The sequence below is a fragment of the Plecotus auritus genome (assembly GCF_963455305.1).
Source record: "Plecotus auritus genome assembly, chromosome: 9".
NCBI lineage: Eukaryota > Metazoa > Chordata > Mammalia > Chiroptera > Vespertilionidae > Plecotus > Plecotus auritus.
The window spans coordinates 17,047,942-17,069,273 of NC_137783.1; the positions used below are offsets into that span (position 1 = coordinate 17,047,942).

Below are 21,332 nucleotides of genomic sequence, written 5' to 3' on the forward strand. Positions count from 1 at the left end.
AGATGTTCTTGGGCCCTACCCAAACTTTCGGCATCAGGATCTTTTTGGGTGAGGTCCAGAAATTTCTTTTAATAAATCATCCAGGTGATGCTGATGTTTCCAAAGCCTTGAGATGTGCTGGTGTACTGAGTGGAAGTAAGATTTCCCTCAGCAGGGATGGGGACTATGAGGACTGAATGTGATTATGTATGTAAGCAGTGCAGCACCTAGTACATTCCAAGGGTTCATCCAGAGTTAGTGGCTCTTCTGTGTCATGACCAAGGCAAGTACAGAGTACGTGTAGGGCAAGGCTATGCAGACAGCATGTGAAGAGGTCACCCAAGTAAGTCCAGGGGCTTGTCATGTCCTAGAGCCTATGAATGGGCTCTCCTCTACAAAGTAGAGTCCTAATATCTACAGGGCACTTCAGAGAATTGTCCACATATTTCTTTGTGTGGAAATGGTTGTGTGCCTGGAAATAATACTGCTAAATGTGACTTTTGTGATTTTATAGGCTATGTGTTTTCTTTTTATTAATACAGGCGGTTTGGAGGAAGCTTAGCCAGTGACATGCTTCAATATTGCCAGCATCTTTTAGCTTCTCTGAGCAGCACCATGGATGATGAGAATATTTATTTAAGTCTGAAACAAAGGGAGTCCATGGATATAGAAACTGAACCAACAGTTGAGTTACAATATAGTTTTTTTTCTTTTTCTGTCAACATAAGAAATGTCCAAACCTGTAAAGAATTTTTGTAGTATTTATTGGAGCCAAATTGACAATTACCAGAAAGCAATATCTCAAATGCTCCACAAATCGACACTTTCACAGTTTCTTTTATGCATCACAAATTAGGGAGGGAGCTAACAAAGATTATATGAAAGCAAAAAAAGCAAGGCAGGGATTGGATTATAGGATAGTTAACTAGACCAGACTATGTCCTCTATTGGGACATAACAAAAACCATGGATAAGGCTTGCTTAAGGCAAAGATGAACCTTTTACTAAAGAAGTTATATGCCTGGGGACTTTGGAAACTGCCCATCATAACCTGCCCAGTTAGGGGTTTATGATCAGAGCACTCTGTGAGGTTACTTTCCATAGAATCCCTTTTCATCCACACTTCCTTTCTTTTTAAATCAGCTATCAGTTTGCAGTTATAGTTTTCTTTAAGCAGATATTTAGTAATTTTCCTTTTTATCCAGGTATACCATGATTCTCAAAAAGAGCGTGAGCTAAATGTGACCGAGAGAAAATATTCAGCCTTTCTCAAAGCAATGGCAAATATTATACCTCAGAACTTATTCAAACCATACTATACGATCAGGCTTGCCTGGGGAAAAAAATTCTTACTACCAATTCTGGTGCTTAGTCAAAGTGGTCTTGCTTCTATACTTTTATGTCACATACAGTATTTAGGAAGTATCTGGCCAGAGAACTACATTCATTCAATCATTTAACAAATATTTATTGAGCACAATATGCTCAATATGCTAGGCTGTGGAGAGTATAGGCATGAAAAACATAGAAAAAGTTTCTGCTTTCATGAAGCTTACATTCTATTTGAGGGTTGGGAGTGAGCAGAGAGGGTAAATAAGCACATAAATAAGAAAAGTAAATAGTAACAAGATCTATTTGGTGAATAAAAATGGCTTGGTGTGATAGTGTTTGGCTGGAATAGCCTCTCCATGAAGACATTTAAGCTGAGACCTGAATTAAAAAGAGGGTGCCCACATGCAACACAGATGGGGCAGAAGTCCTCAGGGCAGAGGGGGAAAAGAGTTGGACATGTCTGAGGACCTAAAATAGGCCTGTGCAGCTAAAGGGAACAAGAGAGAGAAAGGTAGGAAATGAGGTTCTCAAGCTGGGAAAAGGCCTGGTAACAAAGGGCTTTGTAAACAGATAGAGTTTAGATTTAATTTGACATTTAATAAGAACCTATTAAAGTGTTCTGAGGAGAGGATTTGCAAGATCTTATTTACATTTTTGAAATAATTACTTCCACTGTGTGGAGAATGTTTTCTGTAGGGGACAAGAGTGGAATTAGTAGATTAGTTAGGAGGCTATGCCAGAGAGCCAAGTAACAAGGATGGACGTGGAGGATTGTTGTGGAGAGGATGTAGTTTTTACTTGAAAAACTATGCAGGTGATGATATATTATTTGTGAACATGGGGACAACTGTGGGGCAGGGAGCTTCTCTGGGAGAAAGAAGGGAATCTGAAATCAGTTACTAATGCCAACCTTGAGATACCAATTAAGCCATTGAATAGATGAGCCTTGAGTTCTGAGAATAGGTCAGCACTAGAAATGTTGATTTGAGAGTCAAGGGCATGTGGATGGAATTTAAAGCAAAACAAACAAACAAACAAAAAAAAAAAAACAGGCAAAATCATCATGGAAGAGTGAATGGTAAGAAACAGAAGGGAACAGGACAGAGCATCTTCTAGATATCCAGGAAAAGAATTTAGGGAGGCAAAGGAGAATGAGAAGGGGCAGACAGTGAGGTTACAGGAGGGTCAGGAGAGTGGACATCTCAAACTCGTTCAAGACATTTTGCTGCAAAAAAGAATCTAGAAAGGGGGTGGTAGCTGAAGGGGGGATGTGATGGTTAATGGAGAGTGGCTTGGCTTTCCTAGGACAGGAGATACCAGTGCGCCTTTGGGAAAGATTCTGTAGAAGAGAGAAATGGATGATGCAGAAGGGCAATGGAATTTTTTTTTTTTTAAGTATAAAGGCCTCGAGAAGGAGGAAAAGATTAAGATCCTAAATCCAAATTGTGGAGCAGGCCTTGAATGGCAGGAGCATTTGGCCTATGGTAACATGAAGAAGCAGAGAGTGTTTTGGTGAACATGTGATCCTTCTTTCTCAGTGCAAAGTGTAGCTGATGTGAGGACAGACTGGTGGAATTAAATTAATAAAACATTGCATGTTGGGAAGGCAAAAATTGTGGCATTTTTTTTAATGCAACAAGTGCAAAGGGATTCAAAATAATTATATGAAGTAGGGTGGGAGGAAGAGAACTTGATGAATTTTAAATTTAAGAAATGTCTCTTTTTCTAAGATATATGAGGATGTCAAGTTAAGCATTCACTCATCACAAGATGAATTAAACCAACATGTTACTAAGAAGGAAATTTCCTGGTTAGAACGAAAAAGCCAAGAGGTATTTATAAAATATGGGAGAGTTTGAAAGAATGCTTTGTAAGTATGCCAAATAGATTCGTTTCCTATGATAACCTGCTGGAAAGTAGAATGAGATACTACTTGGCAGAGCATCCCATCATACAAGTGTAACCTTCCTGAAAGCAAACAAACACCCCCAAAACAGCCCGATATTTTAGATGATATATGAGCTTTAAGAACTATACTTACACTAATATGAAACCCAACAAAGCTGCCCAGGTAACCCAAAGCAAAGAATGAAGTGTGATACCTTATGCTGGAGGGAAGTTTAGGGGAGCTGCACAGGTAATGAAAGAGAAGGGTGGGCTAAGAACGGGAAAAGGGACATCCTGGCTTCAGATGTGCGGGATGGTGACGAAGCTAGTAGTAGCTCATGTTTGGATTTAGCCCACTTATCTAGTCTCACTGATTTTCCTTTGCCAACTATTCTCTAATTTTTTACTCCTTAATTATTTTCTTTCCATTGGCCTTATAATTGACTGGAAACTACCATGTTGCCTCAGTCAACATAATAGCAATTGACTTAAGCAAGGTATTGCAGTAGTGTTACTTCGGGTACACTTTTATATTATTAGTCTTTAAAAATTTTGTTTCTAGAGAAGTGCTATCTATTACATATCTGTCTATGTACCTGTGTATATATCTGTATGTGTGTGTGAATGTGTATATATGTATGTATATATATATATATATATATATGTGTGTGTGTGTGTGTATCATATGCCTCTCTATAACTTCTCTTGCCTATTTAAGTGATGAATTTGTCCCATTTCAGGCCATCGAAAAGGAGGTTAAACTGTTTTCCGACAAAAGGAAAGAGATAAAAAGAGAAATCAAAGCACTTGCTAAAACTGTAAGTGTTGTGGTTTCATATACTAATACATTTGACCCTCATTCTAAAACCACTTTTTGAAGTTTATTTTGTTCAATACAGCATGAGAAGCTATACCCATTTTCTTTTTTGCCTGTATGTAAGCTCAGTTTTCTGGAGTACTTCAACAGGGTAGAAATTTTACCATACCGTACTACATATAAACAGTGGTTTTCTTCTCTGTCTTCTCCAAATACTTTATCTTATTTTTTAATAATAATTTTAATCAACATTGTGTGTTTACAATTTTACGAAGTAATGAGTTAAATAATTAAAAATAAGATTTTAAAGCAGCACCTGCCCTACTTTTTTTCACTTTGACTCCTATATTCTGAAGGCTGTTTTCAATTCTTCAACTTTTCTGTTTGGATATTTACCTCCATCTTTCTAAATAGTTTTCTTGATACTGCTATCTCTTAATATTTCTATTTTGACAATAACTATGGGCTTACTGGTATGGTAGATGAATATTTAGGTTCTTTTATACCCTCCACCCCCATCACTACAGCATATATATAAGTCCATACTTACTGTGCACACTATTATAGTTATGTAAATACTAGAGGCCTGGTGCATGAATTCATGCACGGGTGGGGTCTGGCCGGCCCACCCCGATGGGGCCCATAGGCCAGGCCAGCAGGGGCGAGGGGATTCAGGCAGTTGGCTGGCCAGCCCCACCCCCAACCGTGGTGTTGGAGGACAATCAGGGGTGGAGCCGGCCAGGGGGAGGGGCCGCAGGTGGTTGGCCGGCCAGCCCTCCCCCAATTGGGATGTTGAGGGCAATCAGAGCCTGGATCAGTCTGGTTGGCTGCTGCAGTGCGTGTCATAATCACCGGTCATTCCGGTCATTCTGGTTGTTCCACCGTTCTGGTAGGTGGGCTTTTATATATATAGATTCTTCAGAGTTGAGCCACATGGTATATCATAATTACACTTCCATTTTTACAACTTTATTTTTCCTGGAATTAATAATTGCCTTTGTTTTGGATCGCCATGCCTCTTCAAACTATCTTAAAATGCTACAGTAAGAAGAAGAACCTCTTCTCAGTAAAAGTACCTGAGGAAATCCAGCTGTCAGAGCTTTGTATGCCTGTGTGTGTGAGGCCTCCCTTCCAGAGCTTTCCATCTTCTAGATCCAGTCTAAGCACCTTGCTCTCTAGACCAGGCACACAGTTTCAGTCTTAGGGACTTCTCTTGTCCATCGTCCTGGAAACCCTCTCACCTGCCTCCTGATTTGTAGCCCTTGTTTTGGGGGTCCCATGCATTTCTCTTGGTTTTCTTGGTGTGCACCTTCCAATAGCTTCCTGTGCAGGACTGCTGTGTTGTCCCATGCTTATGGACATCATTTATCATGTGGCTGTGCTTCTAGCATACCATTCAAACGTAATAGCAATGTGGACGGCACCTGCCCACCTAGAGTTGGCTCTTGATAACGGGTACATGGGAGCTACATTTTTTGAGACTTGGTTTTTCTTAAAATGTCTTTATCCCACTCTCACACCCATATTGTAAGTGTACAATAATTTCCCCCTCAGAATTTTGACTTGCTGCATTGTTTTCTAGTTTTCAGTTTTTGCTTTAGAGAATTCAATACTTTTCTGATTCCCAGTTCTTTGTAGGTAACCAGATTTTTCTCTCTGGAGACTTATAGGATCCTGTCTTTATCCCCGCTGTTTGGAAAATTCACAGTTACGCATCGTGAAATGTTTGGTGGAGGTTCTTGGTTTGCTGGTACAGATTTGCTCTCCACCTCTTTCCACCCTGTTCTGAGCCCCAAGAGGCTGGCCTTGGTCTCCAGCTTCTGTTTAGCCACTGAGTGGTATCAGCAGGAGATCAGAGTTTCTTTCTCAAAAACCAGTTCTGGGTAGGTGTTCAAGTCAGCAGCTGCTCTGTTCCAGGCATTCATTCAGAGACTAGGCTGGTGGAGACCCTGCTAGCTTCCTCACAGGGCTTCTAAGGTTGTCTTGCTTGATCTCATCCCAGGGAGAGGAAAAGAGCATGAGGTGTGCATGGGGAAAATCTAGAGATGGCCCTTATTATTTGATTGAACCACATGAAATTGCTGTTTTATATGGTTCAGCCTAATATACTACAAGTATTTTGTCTTCTCTCAACTTTTATAATGTGCCTTTTTAAATGCACAATTTAAAAATTATGACCCAAGTGTATTGATCATTTTATTTATAGCTTTTGTTTTTGATGTCTGATTTTAAGAGGGCTTCCAAAGTCTCACATATTTTCTTCTAATACCCTTCATTTCACCTGTAATTTATTTTCATGAATGGTATAAGGTGTGGAGCTAACTCCATATTTTTTCAAATAAATAGCCCATTTCATCAGTGCTTTTTATTGAACAGACCCTCCTTTCTCCACTGATTTGCAACTCCTCTTCTATTAATCCCTGGAGTCCCAGGTATATGAGATTGTTTCTGGACTCTCCATTCTGAAATTGAATATTGATCTTTTCCTGAGCTAATTCCAAACTATTCTGATTGTTATAACTTTATAAAATATTTTTATATCTTGAAAGTAATTCTCCCTTTGCTCTTCTTTTACAAAAAAAATATTGACTTCTTTATGCACACTTTTTTTTTGCAACTTATTTGCTCTTTATGTAGAGGGACATGTCCTTGGAGTTCCCTTCTATGCACACTTTTTCATTTGAATTTTAAAGTCAGCTTGTCAAGTTCCATGAAAAACTCTGATTTGATTTTGATCAAGAATATATTGCTCACAGTATGATTTGGGGAGGAATTTATTTGTTATGTAAAATTATATATATAATATATATACATTTATAATATAAATCTTATATGTAATATGCATTATATAAATGTAATATATATAAGCATATATCTATTTAATTTTTTTAAATATTATTTAGTGAAGTTTTATAGTCTAAAAGTAACTATAATTTTCTTATTAAGGTTATATTTTATATAACTGTATCTTATAGTGTGTTTTGCTTTTGTGAATGGAATATTTTTCTGTTACATTTTCTAATTGGTTACTACTGCTATATACGAATGCTATGATTTTACATCTGATAATCTTGCTGAATTCTCTTTTTAAAAATATTTTTTTATTGATTTCAGAGGGGAAGTGAGAGAGGGAGAAATAGAAACATCAATGGTGAGAGAGAATCATTGATTGGCTGCCTCCCACATGCCCCCACTGGGGATAGAGCCCGCAACCTAGGCATATGCCCTTGATCAGAATTGAACCTGGGACTATTCAGTTCACAGGCCAGTGCTCTATCTACTGAGCCAAACCAGTTAGGGCTAAATTCTCTTTTTAGTTCTACTATTTTATCAGTTGATTTTCTTGGATTGTGTAGGTATACTATCAGATCTTCTGAAAATCACATGTCTCTTCCTTATCAATCTTTATACTTCATTTCTTTTTCTTGTCATATGGCAAGGTCTTCTATTATAATAGTGGTCATAACTGGAAACATGCATGTCTTCTTCCTAACCTTAACAGGAATGCTACTAGCTTTTAAGTGTGATGCTTGCTGTAGCTTCTGTCCCTTGTTACCTAAGAGTTTTTATTGTAAATTTTATTATGAAATTGATCAAATGCCTTGTATTCCTCAGATAGACATTGGTCATTTTAAGTAGTTATACTAGATTCCATTTGCTAATATTTTATTTAGGATCTTTGTTATTTCTATTCATAAGTAATATTGGTCTAATTTTCTTATACTTCTTTTGTCTCTCACCAACGTTTCTCTCTCCCTCTCCCTTCCTCTCTTTGTAATATCAATAAAAGCATATTTTTAAAAGGCAAGAAAATAATAATATAATAAATCCCATTGCCAATATTATTTCATATATACCTCTACCCACGAGCCCCTTCCCTGATTATTTTGAAGTAAATCCCAGCTATCATATTATTTCATCTTTAATTATTTAAATGTGAACCTCCAAAAGATAAAAACTCTTAAAACACATAGCTATAATAGCATTGGCACACCTAAATATCAATAATTCCTTAATATAATTTAATGAAGTAGTGATTTTGTACATTTTGTTGGTTATTAATAGATGAATGAGCTTTTAAGGATTAAACTTTAAAACTTAAATTACCACAATAAGCACATAACCTACTTCTTTATCCAGTAGTTACATTTAAATAAACAGAACATTTATTTTTTATCTAAGGGTTGGAAAACTGTCTTTAAAATTTAATTCTTCACTTGTCACCATCCTTTCCCATTTTAAAATTCAGGTTCTAAACATGATGGAAGAAAATGAAGCAGAAGATAATGTTGCAAAATTAGAGCAACGGGAATTTGGCCTAGATCTGGACGAACTGGACCGGCTTCAGAAAGAAAGTGAGAGAGAAGTGGCAGAGGTATGGAAAAATCTGATTTAAGCACTACAGTGAAGGAAGCAGAGAGAAAATAGGAAGGAAAACTTTTCTAGCACAAAAAGTGAATAAAGCAAACCTAGTGTGTATGGGTGAAACGAGTCAGAGAATTTTTGAATTTGGGGATTAGGGGGAAAAAGACCATCCAGGCCAGCCAGACATCTGATGTCTGTCTCTCTTCCATGACATTCATACCAAACATCTTCCACCATGTGTCTGAACATTTTTAGACATCCCCTCAGCCACTTCATGTCAACTTTGGACACTGTGGAGTAACCCCTTAATTAGAGTTGAAATCTTTCTCCCTATTCTCACTGATTCTTCTATTCTTTGGGCACCATCAACTCTATAGCCGCTCTGAAAATGGTTAGAGAAGATTGGTAATTACCATGGTATCTTCTATTGTCTCAGTTAATTATCCCAGCTCCTATGACCATCAAATAATGTAGTTGGAATAGCTTCATCATCATCACACAGTTTTTCTCTGATTTCATTATTTTTGAGGCTGGCACCCACAAAAGAATTCCAATTATTATCGGTCCAGTTTGGAGAAAAGCATAAACTGAAACCTCTACATTACAAAATTCTGTACTTCTATTAGTTCAGCCTTTGCATTTTTTTGTGGCAGTCACATCACATTGTTTACTCATAGTGATTTTATTTTAGGTAAAATCCCTAATTGTGTTTTATACAGGATGTTCTTAAGTTACCTCTTTCTCAACATTCATGGTATATTTGATTTTTTGAGTGTACATGTGTAAACACATTTCCCCCTCTTAACAAGAGAATGAAATATAGCTGGATTCAAGGACATGTAAGTGAATTACATAGTTGGTTAAACAATTACACAAACAGAGACTGATGTCTCTAAGAGAGAGGTTTCCAATGATATGCATCAGGACTCTGTCCTGTTAAACATGTTTATTAATGACTAGAGGCCTGGTGCACGAAATTCATGCACTGGGGGGGGGGTGTCCCTCAGCCCAGCCTGCACCCTCTCCAATCTGGGACCCCTCGGGGGATATCCAACTGCCGGTTTAGGCCCAATCCCATAGGGTATGGGCCTAAACCGGCAGTTGGACATCCCTTTTACAATCTGAGACTGCTGGCTCCCAACCGCTCGCCTGCCTGCCTGCCTGATCACCCCCTAACCACTTCCCTGCCAGCCTGATCGACTCCTAACTGCTCCCCTGCCGGCCCAATTGCCCCCAACTTCCCTCCCCTGCTGACCCAGTCACCCCTAACTACCCTCCCCTGCAGGCCCAGACACCCCTAACTGCCCTCCCCTGCAGGACTGGTTGCCCCCAACTCCCCTCCCCTGCAGGCCTGGTCCCCCCAACTGCCTTCCCCTGCCGGCCTGGTCATCCCCAACTGCCCTCCCCTGCCAGCCTGGTCACCCCTAACTGCCCTTCCCTGCAGGCCTGGTCACCCCCAACTGCCCTTCCCTGCAGGCCTGGTCGCCCCCAACTGCCCTTCCCTGCAGGGCTGGTCACCCCCAACTGCCCTCCCCGCTGGCCTGATTGCCCACAACTACCCTCCCTTGCCGGCCATCTTGTGGCAGCCATCTTTGACCCCATGGGGGCGCCCATCTTGTGCAAGGGCATGAGGGTCAATTTGCATATTACCTCTTTATTATATAGGATTAGGGTGAATATGTAGAAATGAGGCAGATTTGTCAAATTGGGGGACATGATGCTGAGAATAAGTGAAAATTTATTTGGATAACAGAATCAAGATCAAAAGGACCTCAACAGACTGACTCGAGGAGATAAAATGTACCTGAATGATCATTCATCTATCCATCAATTCATTCCACAATGCTTATTGAATACCTATTTTGTGCCAAACACTATTGTAGGTGCTGGAAATCCTATATAATAAAAGCCTAATATGCAAATTGACCAAATGGCAGAATGACCGGTCGCTATGACGCACACTGACCATCAGGGGGCAGATGCTCAACGCAGGAGCTGCCCCCTGGTGGTCAGTGAGCTCCCACAGGGGGAGCGCCACTCAGCCAGAGCCAGGCTCACAGCTGGCTAGTGCAGCAGCAGTAGCAGGAGCCTCTCCCGCCTCCACGACAGCACAAAAGAGCAGTGAGCCGAGTGGTAAGGAGCAGCAAGCAGGTGGGCAGTAAGGAACAAGGGGTCCTGGATTGTGAGAGGGTGCAGGCCGGGCTGAGGGATCTCCACCCCACCCCCGAGTGCAAGAATTTTGTGCACTGGGCCTCTAGTCTATATAAAAGCCTAAACAACAGGCCGACTGGCCAGTAGCTATGATGCACACTGACCACCAAGGGGCAGATGCTCAACGCAGGAGCTGCCAACCTGCAGTGATTTGGCAACTGCGGTTCTCAGGTGACACACCCAGAACCAGAGAGGAGGGAGCCCTATTCCGGGGTGCGTCACCCAAGAACCGCCCTCTCGCTATTCAGGACCCCTCAGGGGATGTTGGAGAGCCGGTTTTGGCCCAATCCCCACAGGCCAGGCCAACGGACCCCAATGGGCCACTAGTACAGTAAGTAAAACAGGTCCCGCCTACATGGGGCTAATCTAGTGGAGAAGACAGACCATAAATAAACAAACCTCTCTATATTGTGTGATTAAAACAAACTGGATGCTGTGATAGATGTGGGAGATCCACTTCTGTAGTCAAAGAAGATCACTTTAAAAGGGTGACATTTCAGTTGGGAATTAAAAAAAGAGAGGGAGCTGGCTATGCAAAGTTCTGGGGAGAGAATATCGGGCAATGGTAGCAGCAAGAACAAAGGCCCTGAGGCAAAAGTGGTTTAGAGTATCCCAGGAAGAGAAAGGTAGACAGGCTGTAGCACAGTGGGTGGGAGAGAGCCTCATTGAATGTGGGAGAGGTATCGATTCCTTGTACATCATGGTAAAGAATTTCGCTTTTTAAATTAAAAGTGCAATAGGAAGCTGTTGAAAATGATCCCATTTTTATTATAACAAATAAGCACCAATTTAGGGTCTTTCTGAATGTTATTTGGTTTTGCAACAATCCAAAAATACAGGTTTTTGTTTTCCCCACTTGCAGAAACTGAGTCTTCAGGGCTAGCGTCACTTGGCTAAGATCCCATGACGAGGATCTGAGTAAGGAAGTGCCAGTCTGCCCACCAGACTTCAGGCTCTTCCTCCTTGGCCCTGCCTTCACTCAGGCCTGGAACGTCCCTTCCTATTCTGGTACAGGGTTCTCCCAGCCCATTCTGCTAGACTGCCCTGCAGGGAGTGTGGGTTAGGTGCCTGTTCCCATCCTCACTCTAGCATTGCTTCTGTCTCCAAACACACGCTGACTACCCAGTGCATCTGGGGACAGAGCAGCACTGTGTTGGGGAACGACCAAACTCTACCACTACTAAATATGCAGCCCTGACATTTAGTGAATTTACAAATGAGATTTTTTTTTAAGAGGCCACATTTTCATTTTTATCTTTTACTTCATCTATGTTCTTCAAGATAAGAAAAGATGTGGAGATGCGTAACCTAGCCAAGAGCTATTTGGCTGAAATTATTAAGGAAGAATGCTGGAATTCAATGGCTGTGAAAGGTCGATCTCTGAAGGTAACAGCTATAACTGCAGATGTAAGGTACCCACCGTAACTTAGCCAGCGAGAAGTTTCACTGAAAATCTCATGGCAGAACATTTTTTTTAAAAAAGAACATTAAGAAAATCTGTACATAAAAAAAGCATTCAAAGCATACCTTGTCCCTTTCTGTGCTGAATTTTACCTAGAGTGTCACTCTTTCTCGTCTCATTCTTCCCTCTCTGCTCAGTCCCTGTGTACTTCCAAGCTAGCACCTCTTAAGATTTGTCTTAGCATCTCTTTCCTCTATGACACTACCTGCATCCAAGTCTTCATATCTGTCTGTTTCAAAATGTCACTCACCATCCACACAGATTGAAAATTAGAAACACTATTTTTCACCTTTCTACCTGTGCCTGCCTTCACATTTTCTAAAGGACTGTTTTTTTCATTGAGATTCCCATTTCCCTCTTTATGTAGGGTGACCCAAAGTCCCAGTTTATACCTGTGATCCTAGAGTAACTATTAACAGCACCCTCTTCACTTTTAATTATGCCCCGTACTCCATTTGGTTAATAAAGTATATGGTCAGACTACGTTTATGTGATTGCATATTCCTCAAAAACAGAGTTTTGGACTAGATAATACTTTATTGTGGATTGAATGTAGGATGTTTTGCAACATTCCTGGCCTCTATCTGCTAGACCCCCAATACTCGCATTAGTAAAAATAAAAAATGCCTCAAGATATTGCCAGTTGTCCCTGAGGGGCTGGAGAGGAGGGGTAAGGGCAAGCAACATCACTCCTAGTTGAGAACCACTGCTCCAGAAGTAAATCCTTCACAAAACACAGTATTTTTCAATGAAGTTTATGCCAGTACTAATGGAATATATTGTTTTATTTTCAAGAAAGCTTCCATTTTCATTTTCACTCATGCATGATAACCTATGAATTAATTTTCATCAGGGGAAACATCCCCCACTCCATCGCAGATACACACACTTGCACTAAAAATGGATTTCTTTTGTGTGTTTTTCCAACAAGTGCTTTCATATCCCCTACGTGGTTGAGAACTTCCCAATGAAAGAACGCACGGAAGAAGAGCTGAAAGAAGTGAAGAGGGTTTTGCAGCTAAAGAAGATTGAAACAGAGTGTTTGAAAGTATAATTTAAAATATATGTGTGTTTATAGAAATGATATGTTTTATTTCAAAACCTTCACACAGATTTGAGTTGGGATACAATTTAGAATAAATTTAGGTATTGTCTGTATTTATATTTTCATTCCTTGTTAATTTGTAGAACATATCCTAATGAATATAGGAATCAAATCCACAGAATCAAGAAACCTGTATCCTACACAACACTGACTAGCCTTTAAATGTGAGGATATAGCCCAGCCAGTGTGGCTCAGTGGTTGAGCATCAAGCTATGAACCAGGAGGTCACAGCTCTATTCCCGGTCAGGGCACATGCCCGGGTTACGGGCTGGATCCCCAGTGTGGGGCGTGCAGGAGACAGCCCATCAATGATTCTCTCTCATCATTGATGTTTCTCTCTCTCTCCCTTTCCCTTCCTCTCTGAAATCAATCAAAGTATATTTTAAAAATAAAAAAATAAATGTGAGGATATACTTTAAAAAATGAGATTTGGGAATGAAATGTCCTATTCTTTTTATCTTCTCATCTCTCTAAGGATTGCATTTTCGGATAATTGATCAAAGTTGAAGTAGTGTCTGTTTTGATGGAATTATGCTTTTTCCTAAAGCAATTCCAGCTTTTTACAAAGCGGCAATCTATCAAACTACTACAAAAACACTTGCCCCACTAGTGTAGTTTTGTTTTGGCAAGAACCTTGCATCCATTATTTTTCTGAAACATAAAATAAAGGTATATTTAATTCTTCTTAACCTACACCCACCAGTCCTATGTGAACAAGTTCCGTTGTAAAACATGAAGAGGTGTATTTTTTAATGCTTAAGTTCTAACAAAGACTCAAAATATTTACAAACAGTTATCATCCTGACAGCAAAATATAAATATTACATACTAGCAAAAACAATTTCTACTCTTTTGATTTATCTATAGTTTATCAGTTTCCAAAGCTTTCATCTCTTCTGCAGCAGTTTTAAGTCTATCCATCACTTTGAATTCAGTTGTTGACAGGACAATTTAACTTCTTTTTGTAAAAAAAAAAAAACAAAACATATTTTTATTGATTTCAGAGAGGTAGGGAGAGAGAGATAGAAACATAAAAAATGAGAGAGAACCACTGATCAGCATACTCCTGCACACCCCCTTCTAGAGATCCAGCCCACAACCTAGACATATGCTCTGACTAAAAATTGAATTGTGATCACTTGGTTCATAGGTCAACGCTTAATCACTGAGCTACACCAGCCGGGACAATTTAACATCTTAAAGTAATTGTTGAAGCAATTAAGTTGTCACAGAATTGCCCTTTAGAGAATTCTTATTAACTTCCATGTCACCTTTTTCTATATTTAGCTACGGAAGGAAATTATAGAGGTTCAGTCTGCTATCACCATGGTTAAAAAGCCTCATCATGAAGAGGAGGATGAAGAGGAAGAAGAAGACATGGCAATGAAAGATACCAAGTTGCCCAATTACCTGCTTGGCAGTCTGTGTACTGATTTTGGGATACATGCCTCTTTGTTATCAAGCCAATTGGAACTTCATTCCAGAGAGGAGAAAATCAACCAAATTATATTATTAAAAGTGGGTGATTTTTTTTCTTTATCCCTGAAAATCTCTAAAAATTCTCATGAGGTGTCTTATAAAGGCTCAAAAATGGAAACCTCATGCCATTCAATTGATGTCTTTATATACACAGAGAAATATCCAGATGTTCTTTAAATATCCACGTTCTTTAAGCAAAGCTGTATACAAGCGTGTCTTTCATCCATTTTGATTGGGTTCTGTGATAACAGATTTTCTAAAAAACACCTACACTGGCTGACACCACAAACAAACCATTCTTCTACTTAGATCTTCAATAAGCTCAAAGATAAAAGAAATCTTTGAATGCCATCTTCAAGGAAACCCCGATGTCAATTAGGACCGCCTTGTATGATCAAGGTGTGATTGCTTGTCTATCCCCTTAACCTTGGAAGTACAATTTCCTCCCTAAGATTTGCGTAACTTCTGGGGCTCAGGAATAAGGTGCAGCATCCCTCAGGCTCTAAGCTCCTACTGCTTACTTTCCACCAAACAAAACGCAGTCTCAGAACACATCTGTACATGCCTACGGAAGGTTTTTGAGAATTCAGTGATGGAGATTACACCAATGCAAATAGTCTGAAATTTAATGTTGGCCATTCCTGATCCTGGAAGTTTTTCAGCCATGTCTACACTTTGAGTTCTAGCCTTCTGCCATGTTACTCTGCTCTCTCTTCCTACCTATTTCTCTTCTCCTTCAACCCCTGAAATTCCTGTGCATTTATAATAAGACTGTTTAATTATCTTTTTTGCTGCCCAGTTTCTGTTGAACTATGCATTTAAGGTCTCACTTTTCTGCTGCTTTATTAAACCATTTTCCTACAAAAAGGTTCTTTTAGCCCAAGATAAATTTAGGTGCCAGCTGCTAAGATCATTTTTCCACCCTGCTTTAATGGTTTTATCTTCAATAGGATAGATCTAGAGACTAAACTCTGATGGTAAAATAAAGGCTACTTGGAATTGATCCATTGTCGCTAGCAGAGATGGGAATAATTCATTGGAACCCACCTGCCACCTTAGTAATTGGCTGATCCACCTGGCCAGCTTGCATCCCCTTCTTACCTGAGAATAATCTGACTGTAGATGGGATCAATATTGTGTGTGTTTGTGCTTGTCTAGGAGATTCTCCAAACAACCTCTATGGGCCATCTCTTCCTCACTCCATCTCCCCCAAACACAGTCCCAAAGAAAAGACATTTCCCAATTTAAGCACATACACATTGCTTTTTGCATGTTTTATGATAATTTTTAAAGAATATATACAAAAGAGCTTCCAACTATTCATCACCCACTTCAGCATATTGAATTATAACTTACTTTTTGTGAAGAAGGTTGTGGTATAAGTTGTTGCCTTAATCCTATGTGTGGGATACCACTGTAGGTTACTGAACCAAGAAATGATTTAATGTAAACAGTGTTTTAGAACGATTAATTTACTGAAACTGAAAATGATTTTGTGGGCAAAGTAAAGCTGTAGGATTATGTTACCAGTAAAGATATAATGTGATGTGTTTTCAGTAACATATTGTTATTTCAGGATATCATTTACAAGGTAAAAACTGTTTTCAATAATGAGTTTGATGCTGCATTTAAACAAAAAGAGTTTGAAATTGCACGTGTGAAAGAAAGAAATGTAAGAATTCAAGAAATTATTTTAGATCTGGAATTGGAAGAATCAGTCTGGCTACCAGAATTTGATGACTGTGAGAAGCCAGAGAGAACCCTTGTTGTGGAAAATAGTGAGGTACTGGCAAGCTGCATTATCTCTTCTTTTGTTTCTCGTGACTGTTTCTCAAGCTCTTATTTACTCATTCTGTTTGTACTACTAGAAGTGACAGTATTCCCAGTTATAAGTAACAAAAAAAGTTGACATAGCCTCAGCAATAATGAGACTTCTTTTATGAGTCCCAAGTTGTTCAGAGGAGATTTGGACACCAAGTCTAGAAAGAAGCAGGAACCTCAGACTGGAGTCTGGGAGTCTGTCTTCATCTCTTGGTCCTCTTCTCTCTGCATTTCAGCTTCCTCTAGAAGTTTCTGCTTTGTATCTCCCTCACTGAAGAGAGCAGCTGATCTGAACCTGAATCTCTTAGTCCCAATTCCAGATTTACCTGGGAGGGAGCTTCTTGGTGCAACTTGTGTCCAGTGCCTGGGCAGCAGGAGTTTGGGATCCATTGTGGGAGGGAGGCTGACAGCGCTCCAGTAATTCTGTAGGCCATTAGGGCAGCATGGGTCCCAAAGAAAGGGGCTTCCTGGACAGCCTTCTTAAAAGGTGTGTGGCACAGAGGCGATTAACAAGAAATGTTTTTAAAAAAAAACACAAAATACAACCACATTTCATCTCTAAAAAGTAAAAAATGCTAGAGAATGCTCAAAGAAAACCGCTTGTTCACATGAAATGATCTAAATTGCTTTGGGACAAAAGGTAACAGTGTCACTTAGAAGTAACAGCAAACACTTATACTGTCACTGTTCAAAGTGCCCTAGATAGATTGAGACTAAGTTATCATTATAAGATCTTATAAAATAGGTACCAATATTACCTCCATTTTACAGAAAAGGAAACAGGCACAGAGAGGTGAAGTAGCTTGACCACAGTTACAAAGGTAGAAAGTAACAGAGTTGGGGGTTGAACTCAATCATTATACTTCCAAGTACTTCCTCTTACCCTCTACACTCTATTGTACTTGTTAAGGAAGTCGGTTTTTCCAGAGCCATAGCTACAAAGACTTAAGACACAATGACCCCAACCTGCTTCTCTCACCTGGGCCCTGCTCTGGGCTCACTTTGTATGCACGTAATTAACCCTGCCCACTGCTTCCTCTCATATGCTAATCCCTTCTGCATTTAGGAGAGTGGTCTTATAAAAACCCTTCTGTCCTTCCCTGCTTAACCCCTGCAGTAGCTGCTCGTTTCACTCTGGATAACACCCACAAGTCTCTTTCCGATGGCCTGGGCCCCCTTCACTCCAGCTGCTCTCCCTGCCTAGCTCTGTTCTGGCCAAACTTGCATTCTCACAATTCCTTGAATGTCCCAAGCTTTGACCTTTCAGAACCTCCATCCTGAAGGATTTGGCTTAGATGGCACTTCTTTGGACCCCCTTCCCTTTCCATCTAAATCAGGTCCCCTGTTTAATTTCTTTAGTGACAGAGATGGATTTAGAGAGCTAATAGAGAAATAACTATTTTTTTCAGTCCTCTCATTTTAGACCTTCTCTTCATTCCAAATATAGGAAATTGGTTGTAAAATCTAGATATACCCTTTATGCCCTTGATATCTTCTAAACTCTTCTTAGTATGTGGAAGGAAAGTTTGGTTGAATTTTGTAAGAAGAACAGCAGAAAACTACATTTTTTTCTCTCAGATTACAGCTCAAAAACATGTTCCTCCTTGGCAAAAAGCCAGAACAGAATTGCTTGCAGCCCAAAAAATGGAGCAATGGCTTCAGTCACAGGTATGCAGTTTTGCATAGTACCTAAGACCCTCGTTCCTTTATGGATTCCTGTTCCTAATTTGGTTTAATAGTGTTGTTCTTGAACTCTACTATAGAAACATATAACACACTTGTCATGGTCAGAGTCACTGGAATCTCAGTGGCCCCCTTCTCCTCTCCCCTCCATGCCACTGCTCACCCTCCCCTTCCTAAATGCAGTCATTCTAACATTGAGTGGGAGGCTGCCTGAGGTGCTACCTGCCCTCGCTGACCCTGGCTCTTTCCCAGGCTAATGACATCAGACATCGAGCCCTGATGGACATGATGGGAGGAGTTCTGGAAGTCAAGAAGGAAGACATTCTGAGAATGGTGAGATTTCCGACATCCTTATCAAAAGTGGAATTGGGTGATGAGAACTATTTACAGTTGACCAATTTTGTCTATATGAACCTGAGCTTTAAAGTTCTACAGCCACAAGTAAACAGTACCTTATCAACATACCACATCAGGCAAACAAGATACTGGGAACCACAGACTTGCCTTTCAATCTGACTAAAAGGGCAAACAAACAAAAACAAGCAACCATAGTGTTTTGGTCTCACTGAAAGCAGGGATAATGCTGCACCTGTTATCCTCCTGAGAATCATTCCCTTTGACACCTGACATAGGTGTCCCTGGAGCTCAGGTGTAGTTCTAGCGATGAAGATATCAACACACACCTCCAAACCTGTCACCTGAGAGTCTGGGTACATCCCAAACTGTCCAACCTCATTTAAGTTACAGAAAAACAGTTGTTACATTTTTTTTCTTATATTTCGGTCAAAGTGTCAGGTGATTATCTTGCCGCTGTGAAGAACTATACCATGTTAAAGGGCTCTTGCTTTTAATGGAACGATAACCCTGAACTTGTATTGTATTGCTACATGTAGGTGTGTGCTCCAGTACATGCTTTCCTTTCTGTCTTCAGGTGATTCCTCAGCCTGCTTTCATGGCAAAACCTGATGCTATATGGACTGAAGAGGAAAGAAAACAATTCAAAGACTATGAGAAAAAAGTCAGGGAGTTAAATGAAGAAAGAGATAAGTATAGAAAGGTCAGAAGTACAAATAATTCATATATCCTACCATATCCAGGATTTTGTTTTAATATATTTTCAAATTAAGTGTTCTTGATTTTCTCATTGTCGTCAGTAGTTGAAGGATAGTGTTTCAACTGAAATTTTGAAGGGAATTTAGGGAAGTGGGTGGATATAAAGTTAAAGAGAACAATTTAAAACAAAAAGAATGTATTTAAAAAATTTTAAGTCCTTACTGATTTCAACATTTCCCACGTCATTACAATTCATCTGGTTCTTCAATCATTCTTCAAATATTTCATGAACACCTACTACAGTATATTCAAGGCACTGCTGTGTATTGTCGCAGGGGTCCTCAAACTACGGCTCGCGGGCCACATGCGGCCCACCGAGGACATTTATCCGGCCCGCTGGGTGCCGCTGCCTGTCCTGCTTAGCAGCGGACTCGTCCCCGGCCCGCAGTGCGCATAGGAATTTGTTCATAGTTGTTTTTTTTTAACTATAGTCTGGCCCTCCAACGGTCTGAGGGACAGTGAACTGGCCTCCTGTTTAAAAAGTTTGAGGACCCCTGGCAGCTACTTGAGTTCAGTAATCCTCTTGCTTGATTTACTCTCAATCTCAAGGAAAGGACCCGAGGGAAGAAGGACACCATCAGCGCGGCTCACACTTTACAGTTCTAATTTGAGATTTTTGCAATGCAGTTCTACTTTTATCTCCTCCCATTGCGAAGAAACATTCCCACTATCAAAACTGCTTACAATTATAATGGAGATATAAAAGCTGATGGTGTACAACCAAATAAATAACATGTATTCCTCTGTGAAGAAAATAAAATCATACCATCATTCGAGGCAGGACAGTTTGTCAGCTTTACAGTGGCTGTATCTCATGGACAGTTTCTTTGAACCTATTGTTAACCTGTCCTGTTTTTATTCACTGCAGTCCTCTAAGAGTGCCCTGGCATTTTATCTTAAGATAGTACTTTCCTGAAAGCCAAAATGAGTAGTTTTGAATGCAGTAAAGATTGCAAGGAGTTGGGGAATATATATAAAGTGTGGTATTTACTCCATGGTCCTGCACTGCACGATAGTGAAAGCCCACACCCTTACCTCCCTGCTCCCTGGTCATACTCACTCGGTAAACCCAGCCTAGACAAAGCCCAGCACTTGGCCTTCTCTGCACTTGCACCTGCAGTAGGTAAAGAAAATAAAAATACTGACTGGTTTCACTCTAATGGCCTTAATCTTTATTAGGTCCTGACACCTGCTCAGCAAAGCTAGTCCATTTCCCTGCTAGCTTAGTCCACATCACCTGGGGGAGCTTGTTACACATGCAGATTCGGATCCCATCATGCTCAGGAAATGGGAGTGTCCTCAGATTCCGAACAAGCAGCCAGGTAGTGAGCCAACCGCACTTTTGTCCCCGGGTCCTAGAGGATCACTTCACACGGTCTCTACCCTCGAACTTGCAACCTCCAGTCCCCTGTCACCTTATGTTCTGTTGCACTTGGAGAAGAGAAGCAACGAAAAGAGATTTCCCTTACTCTTCTGCCACTGCATCTGCCAGCCCCTAAAGTAAATCCCGAGGATCTCGCTGCCTTGCTGTTCTTGCGGAAGAAACGGCCGTGCGTCCACCCAAGCCTGGTCCTCCGCTTGTGCACTGGAACCACCCCGTCTCACCCATGCAGCATGGTTACTCCAGCACTTGGCCTTTGCCCCTGCATCATCAACTTTCCCTTCTCTGCTGGAGTTTTCCTACCAACATAAACATGCTGTAATCTTTTACACTGTATACAAAAGAAAAAGAAAAAACACTTTTTTGAAGGAGATTCTGGAGTTCTTTCTACTATTCTTGTTACTTACTTAAAAATAAAAAGTTTAAAGAAATAAGTTCCTTTGATCCCATTTTACTGTCAATCCACTACTCAGTGTCTCCTTAAAAAATTCTAGAAACAAACTATGATCATTCCTATTTCTCTCTTCTCAATCTTAAAAATAAATAAATAAATAAGGGAGGAGAAGAGGAAGGGGATAGATATTGAGCAAGTGATAAAGCAAATGGGGCAAAATAATAACTGATTAAATTGGTTAAAAGTGTATGGGAATTCTTTGTACTATGTAACTTTTCTGTAAATTTGAAGTCATGTCAAAAG

At 40.1% G+C, this 21,332-nt stretch overlaps 1 protein-coding gene across 1 annotated transcript in view; it reads left to right on the plus strand.

Moving 5' to 3' along the window:
- CFAP43 (cilia and flagella associated protein 43) overlaps nucleotides 1-21,332 on the plus strand; it is a gene marked incomplete at its 5' end in the record, with an annotated part of 87,485 nt that overhangs the window by 48,047 nt on the left and 18,106 nt on the right. Inside the window, 11 exons of the mRNA XM_080640036.1 lie at nucleotides 522-663; nucleotides 3,042-3,143; nucleotides 3,939-4,016; nucleotides 8,265-8,390; nucleotides 11,873-11,977; nucleotides 12,985-13,101; nucleotides 14,446-14,676; nucleotides 16,214-16,420; nucleotides 18,037-18,126; nucleotides 18,394-18,474; nucleotides 19,073-19,198. Of these exons, the coding sequence (XP_080496162.1) occupies nucleotides 522-663; nucleotides 3,042-3,143; nucleotides 3,939-4,016; nucleotides 8,265-8,390; nucleotides 11,873-11,977; nucleotides 12,985-13,101; nucleotides 14,446-14,676; nucleotides 16,214-16,420; nucleotides 18,037-18,126; nucleotides 18,394-18,474; nucleotides 19,073-19,198 (1,405 nt within the window). The remainder of the gene's footprint in view (nucleotides 1-521; nucleotides 664-3,041; nucleotides 3,144-3,938; nucleotides 4,017-8,264; nucleotides 8,391-11,872; nucleotides 11,978-12,984; nucleotides 13,102-14,445; nucleotides 14,677-16,213; nucleotides 16,421-18,036; nucleotides 18,127-18,393; nucleotides 18,475-19,072; nucleotides 19,199-21,332) is intronic.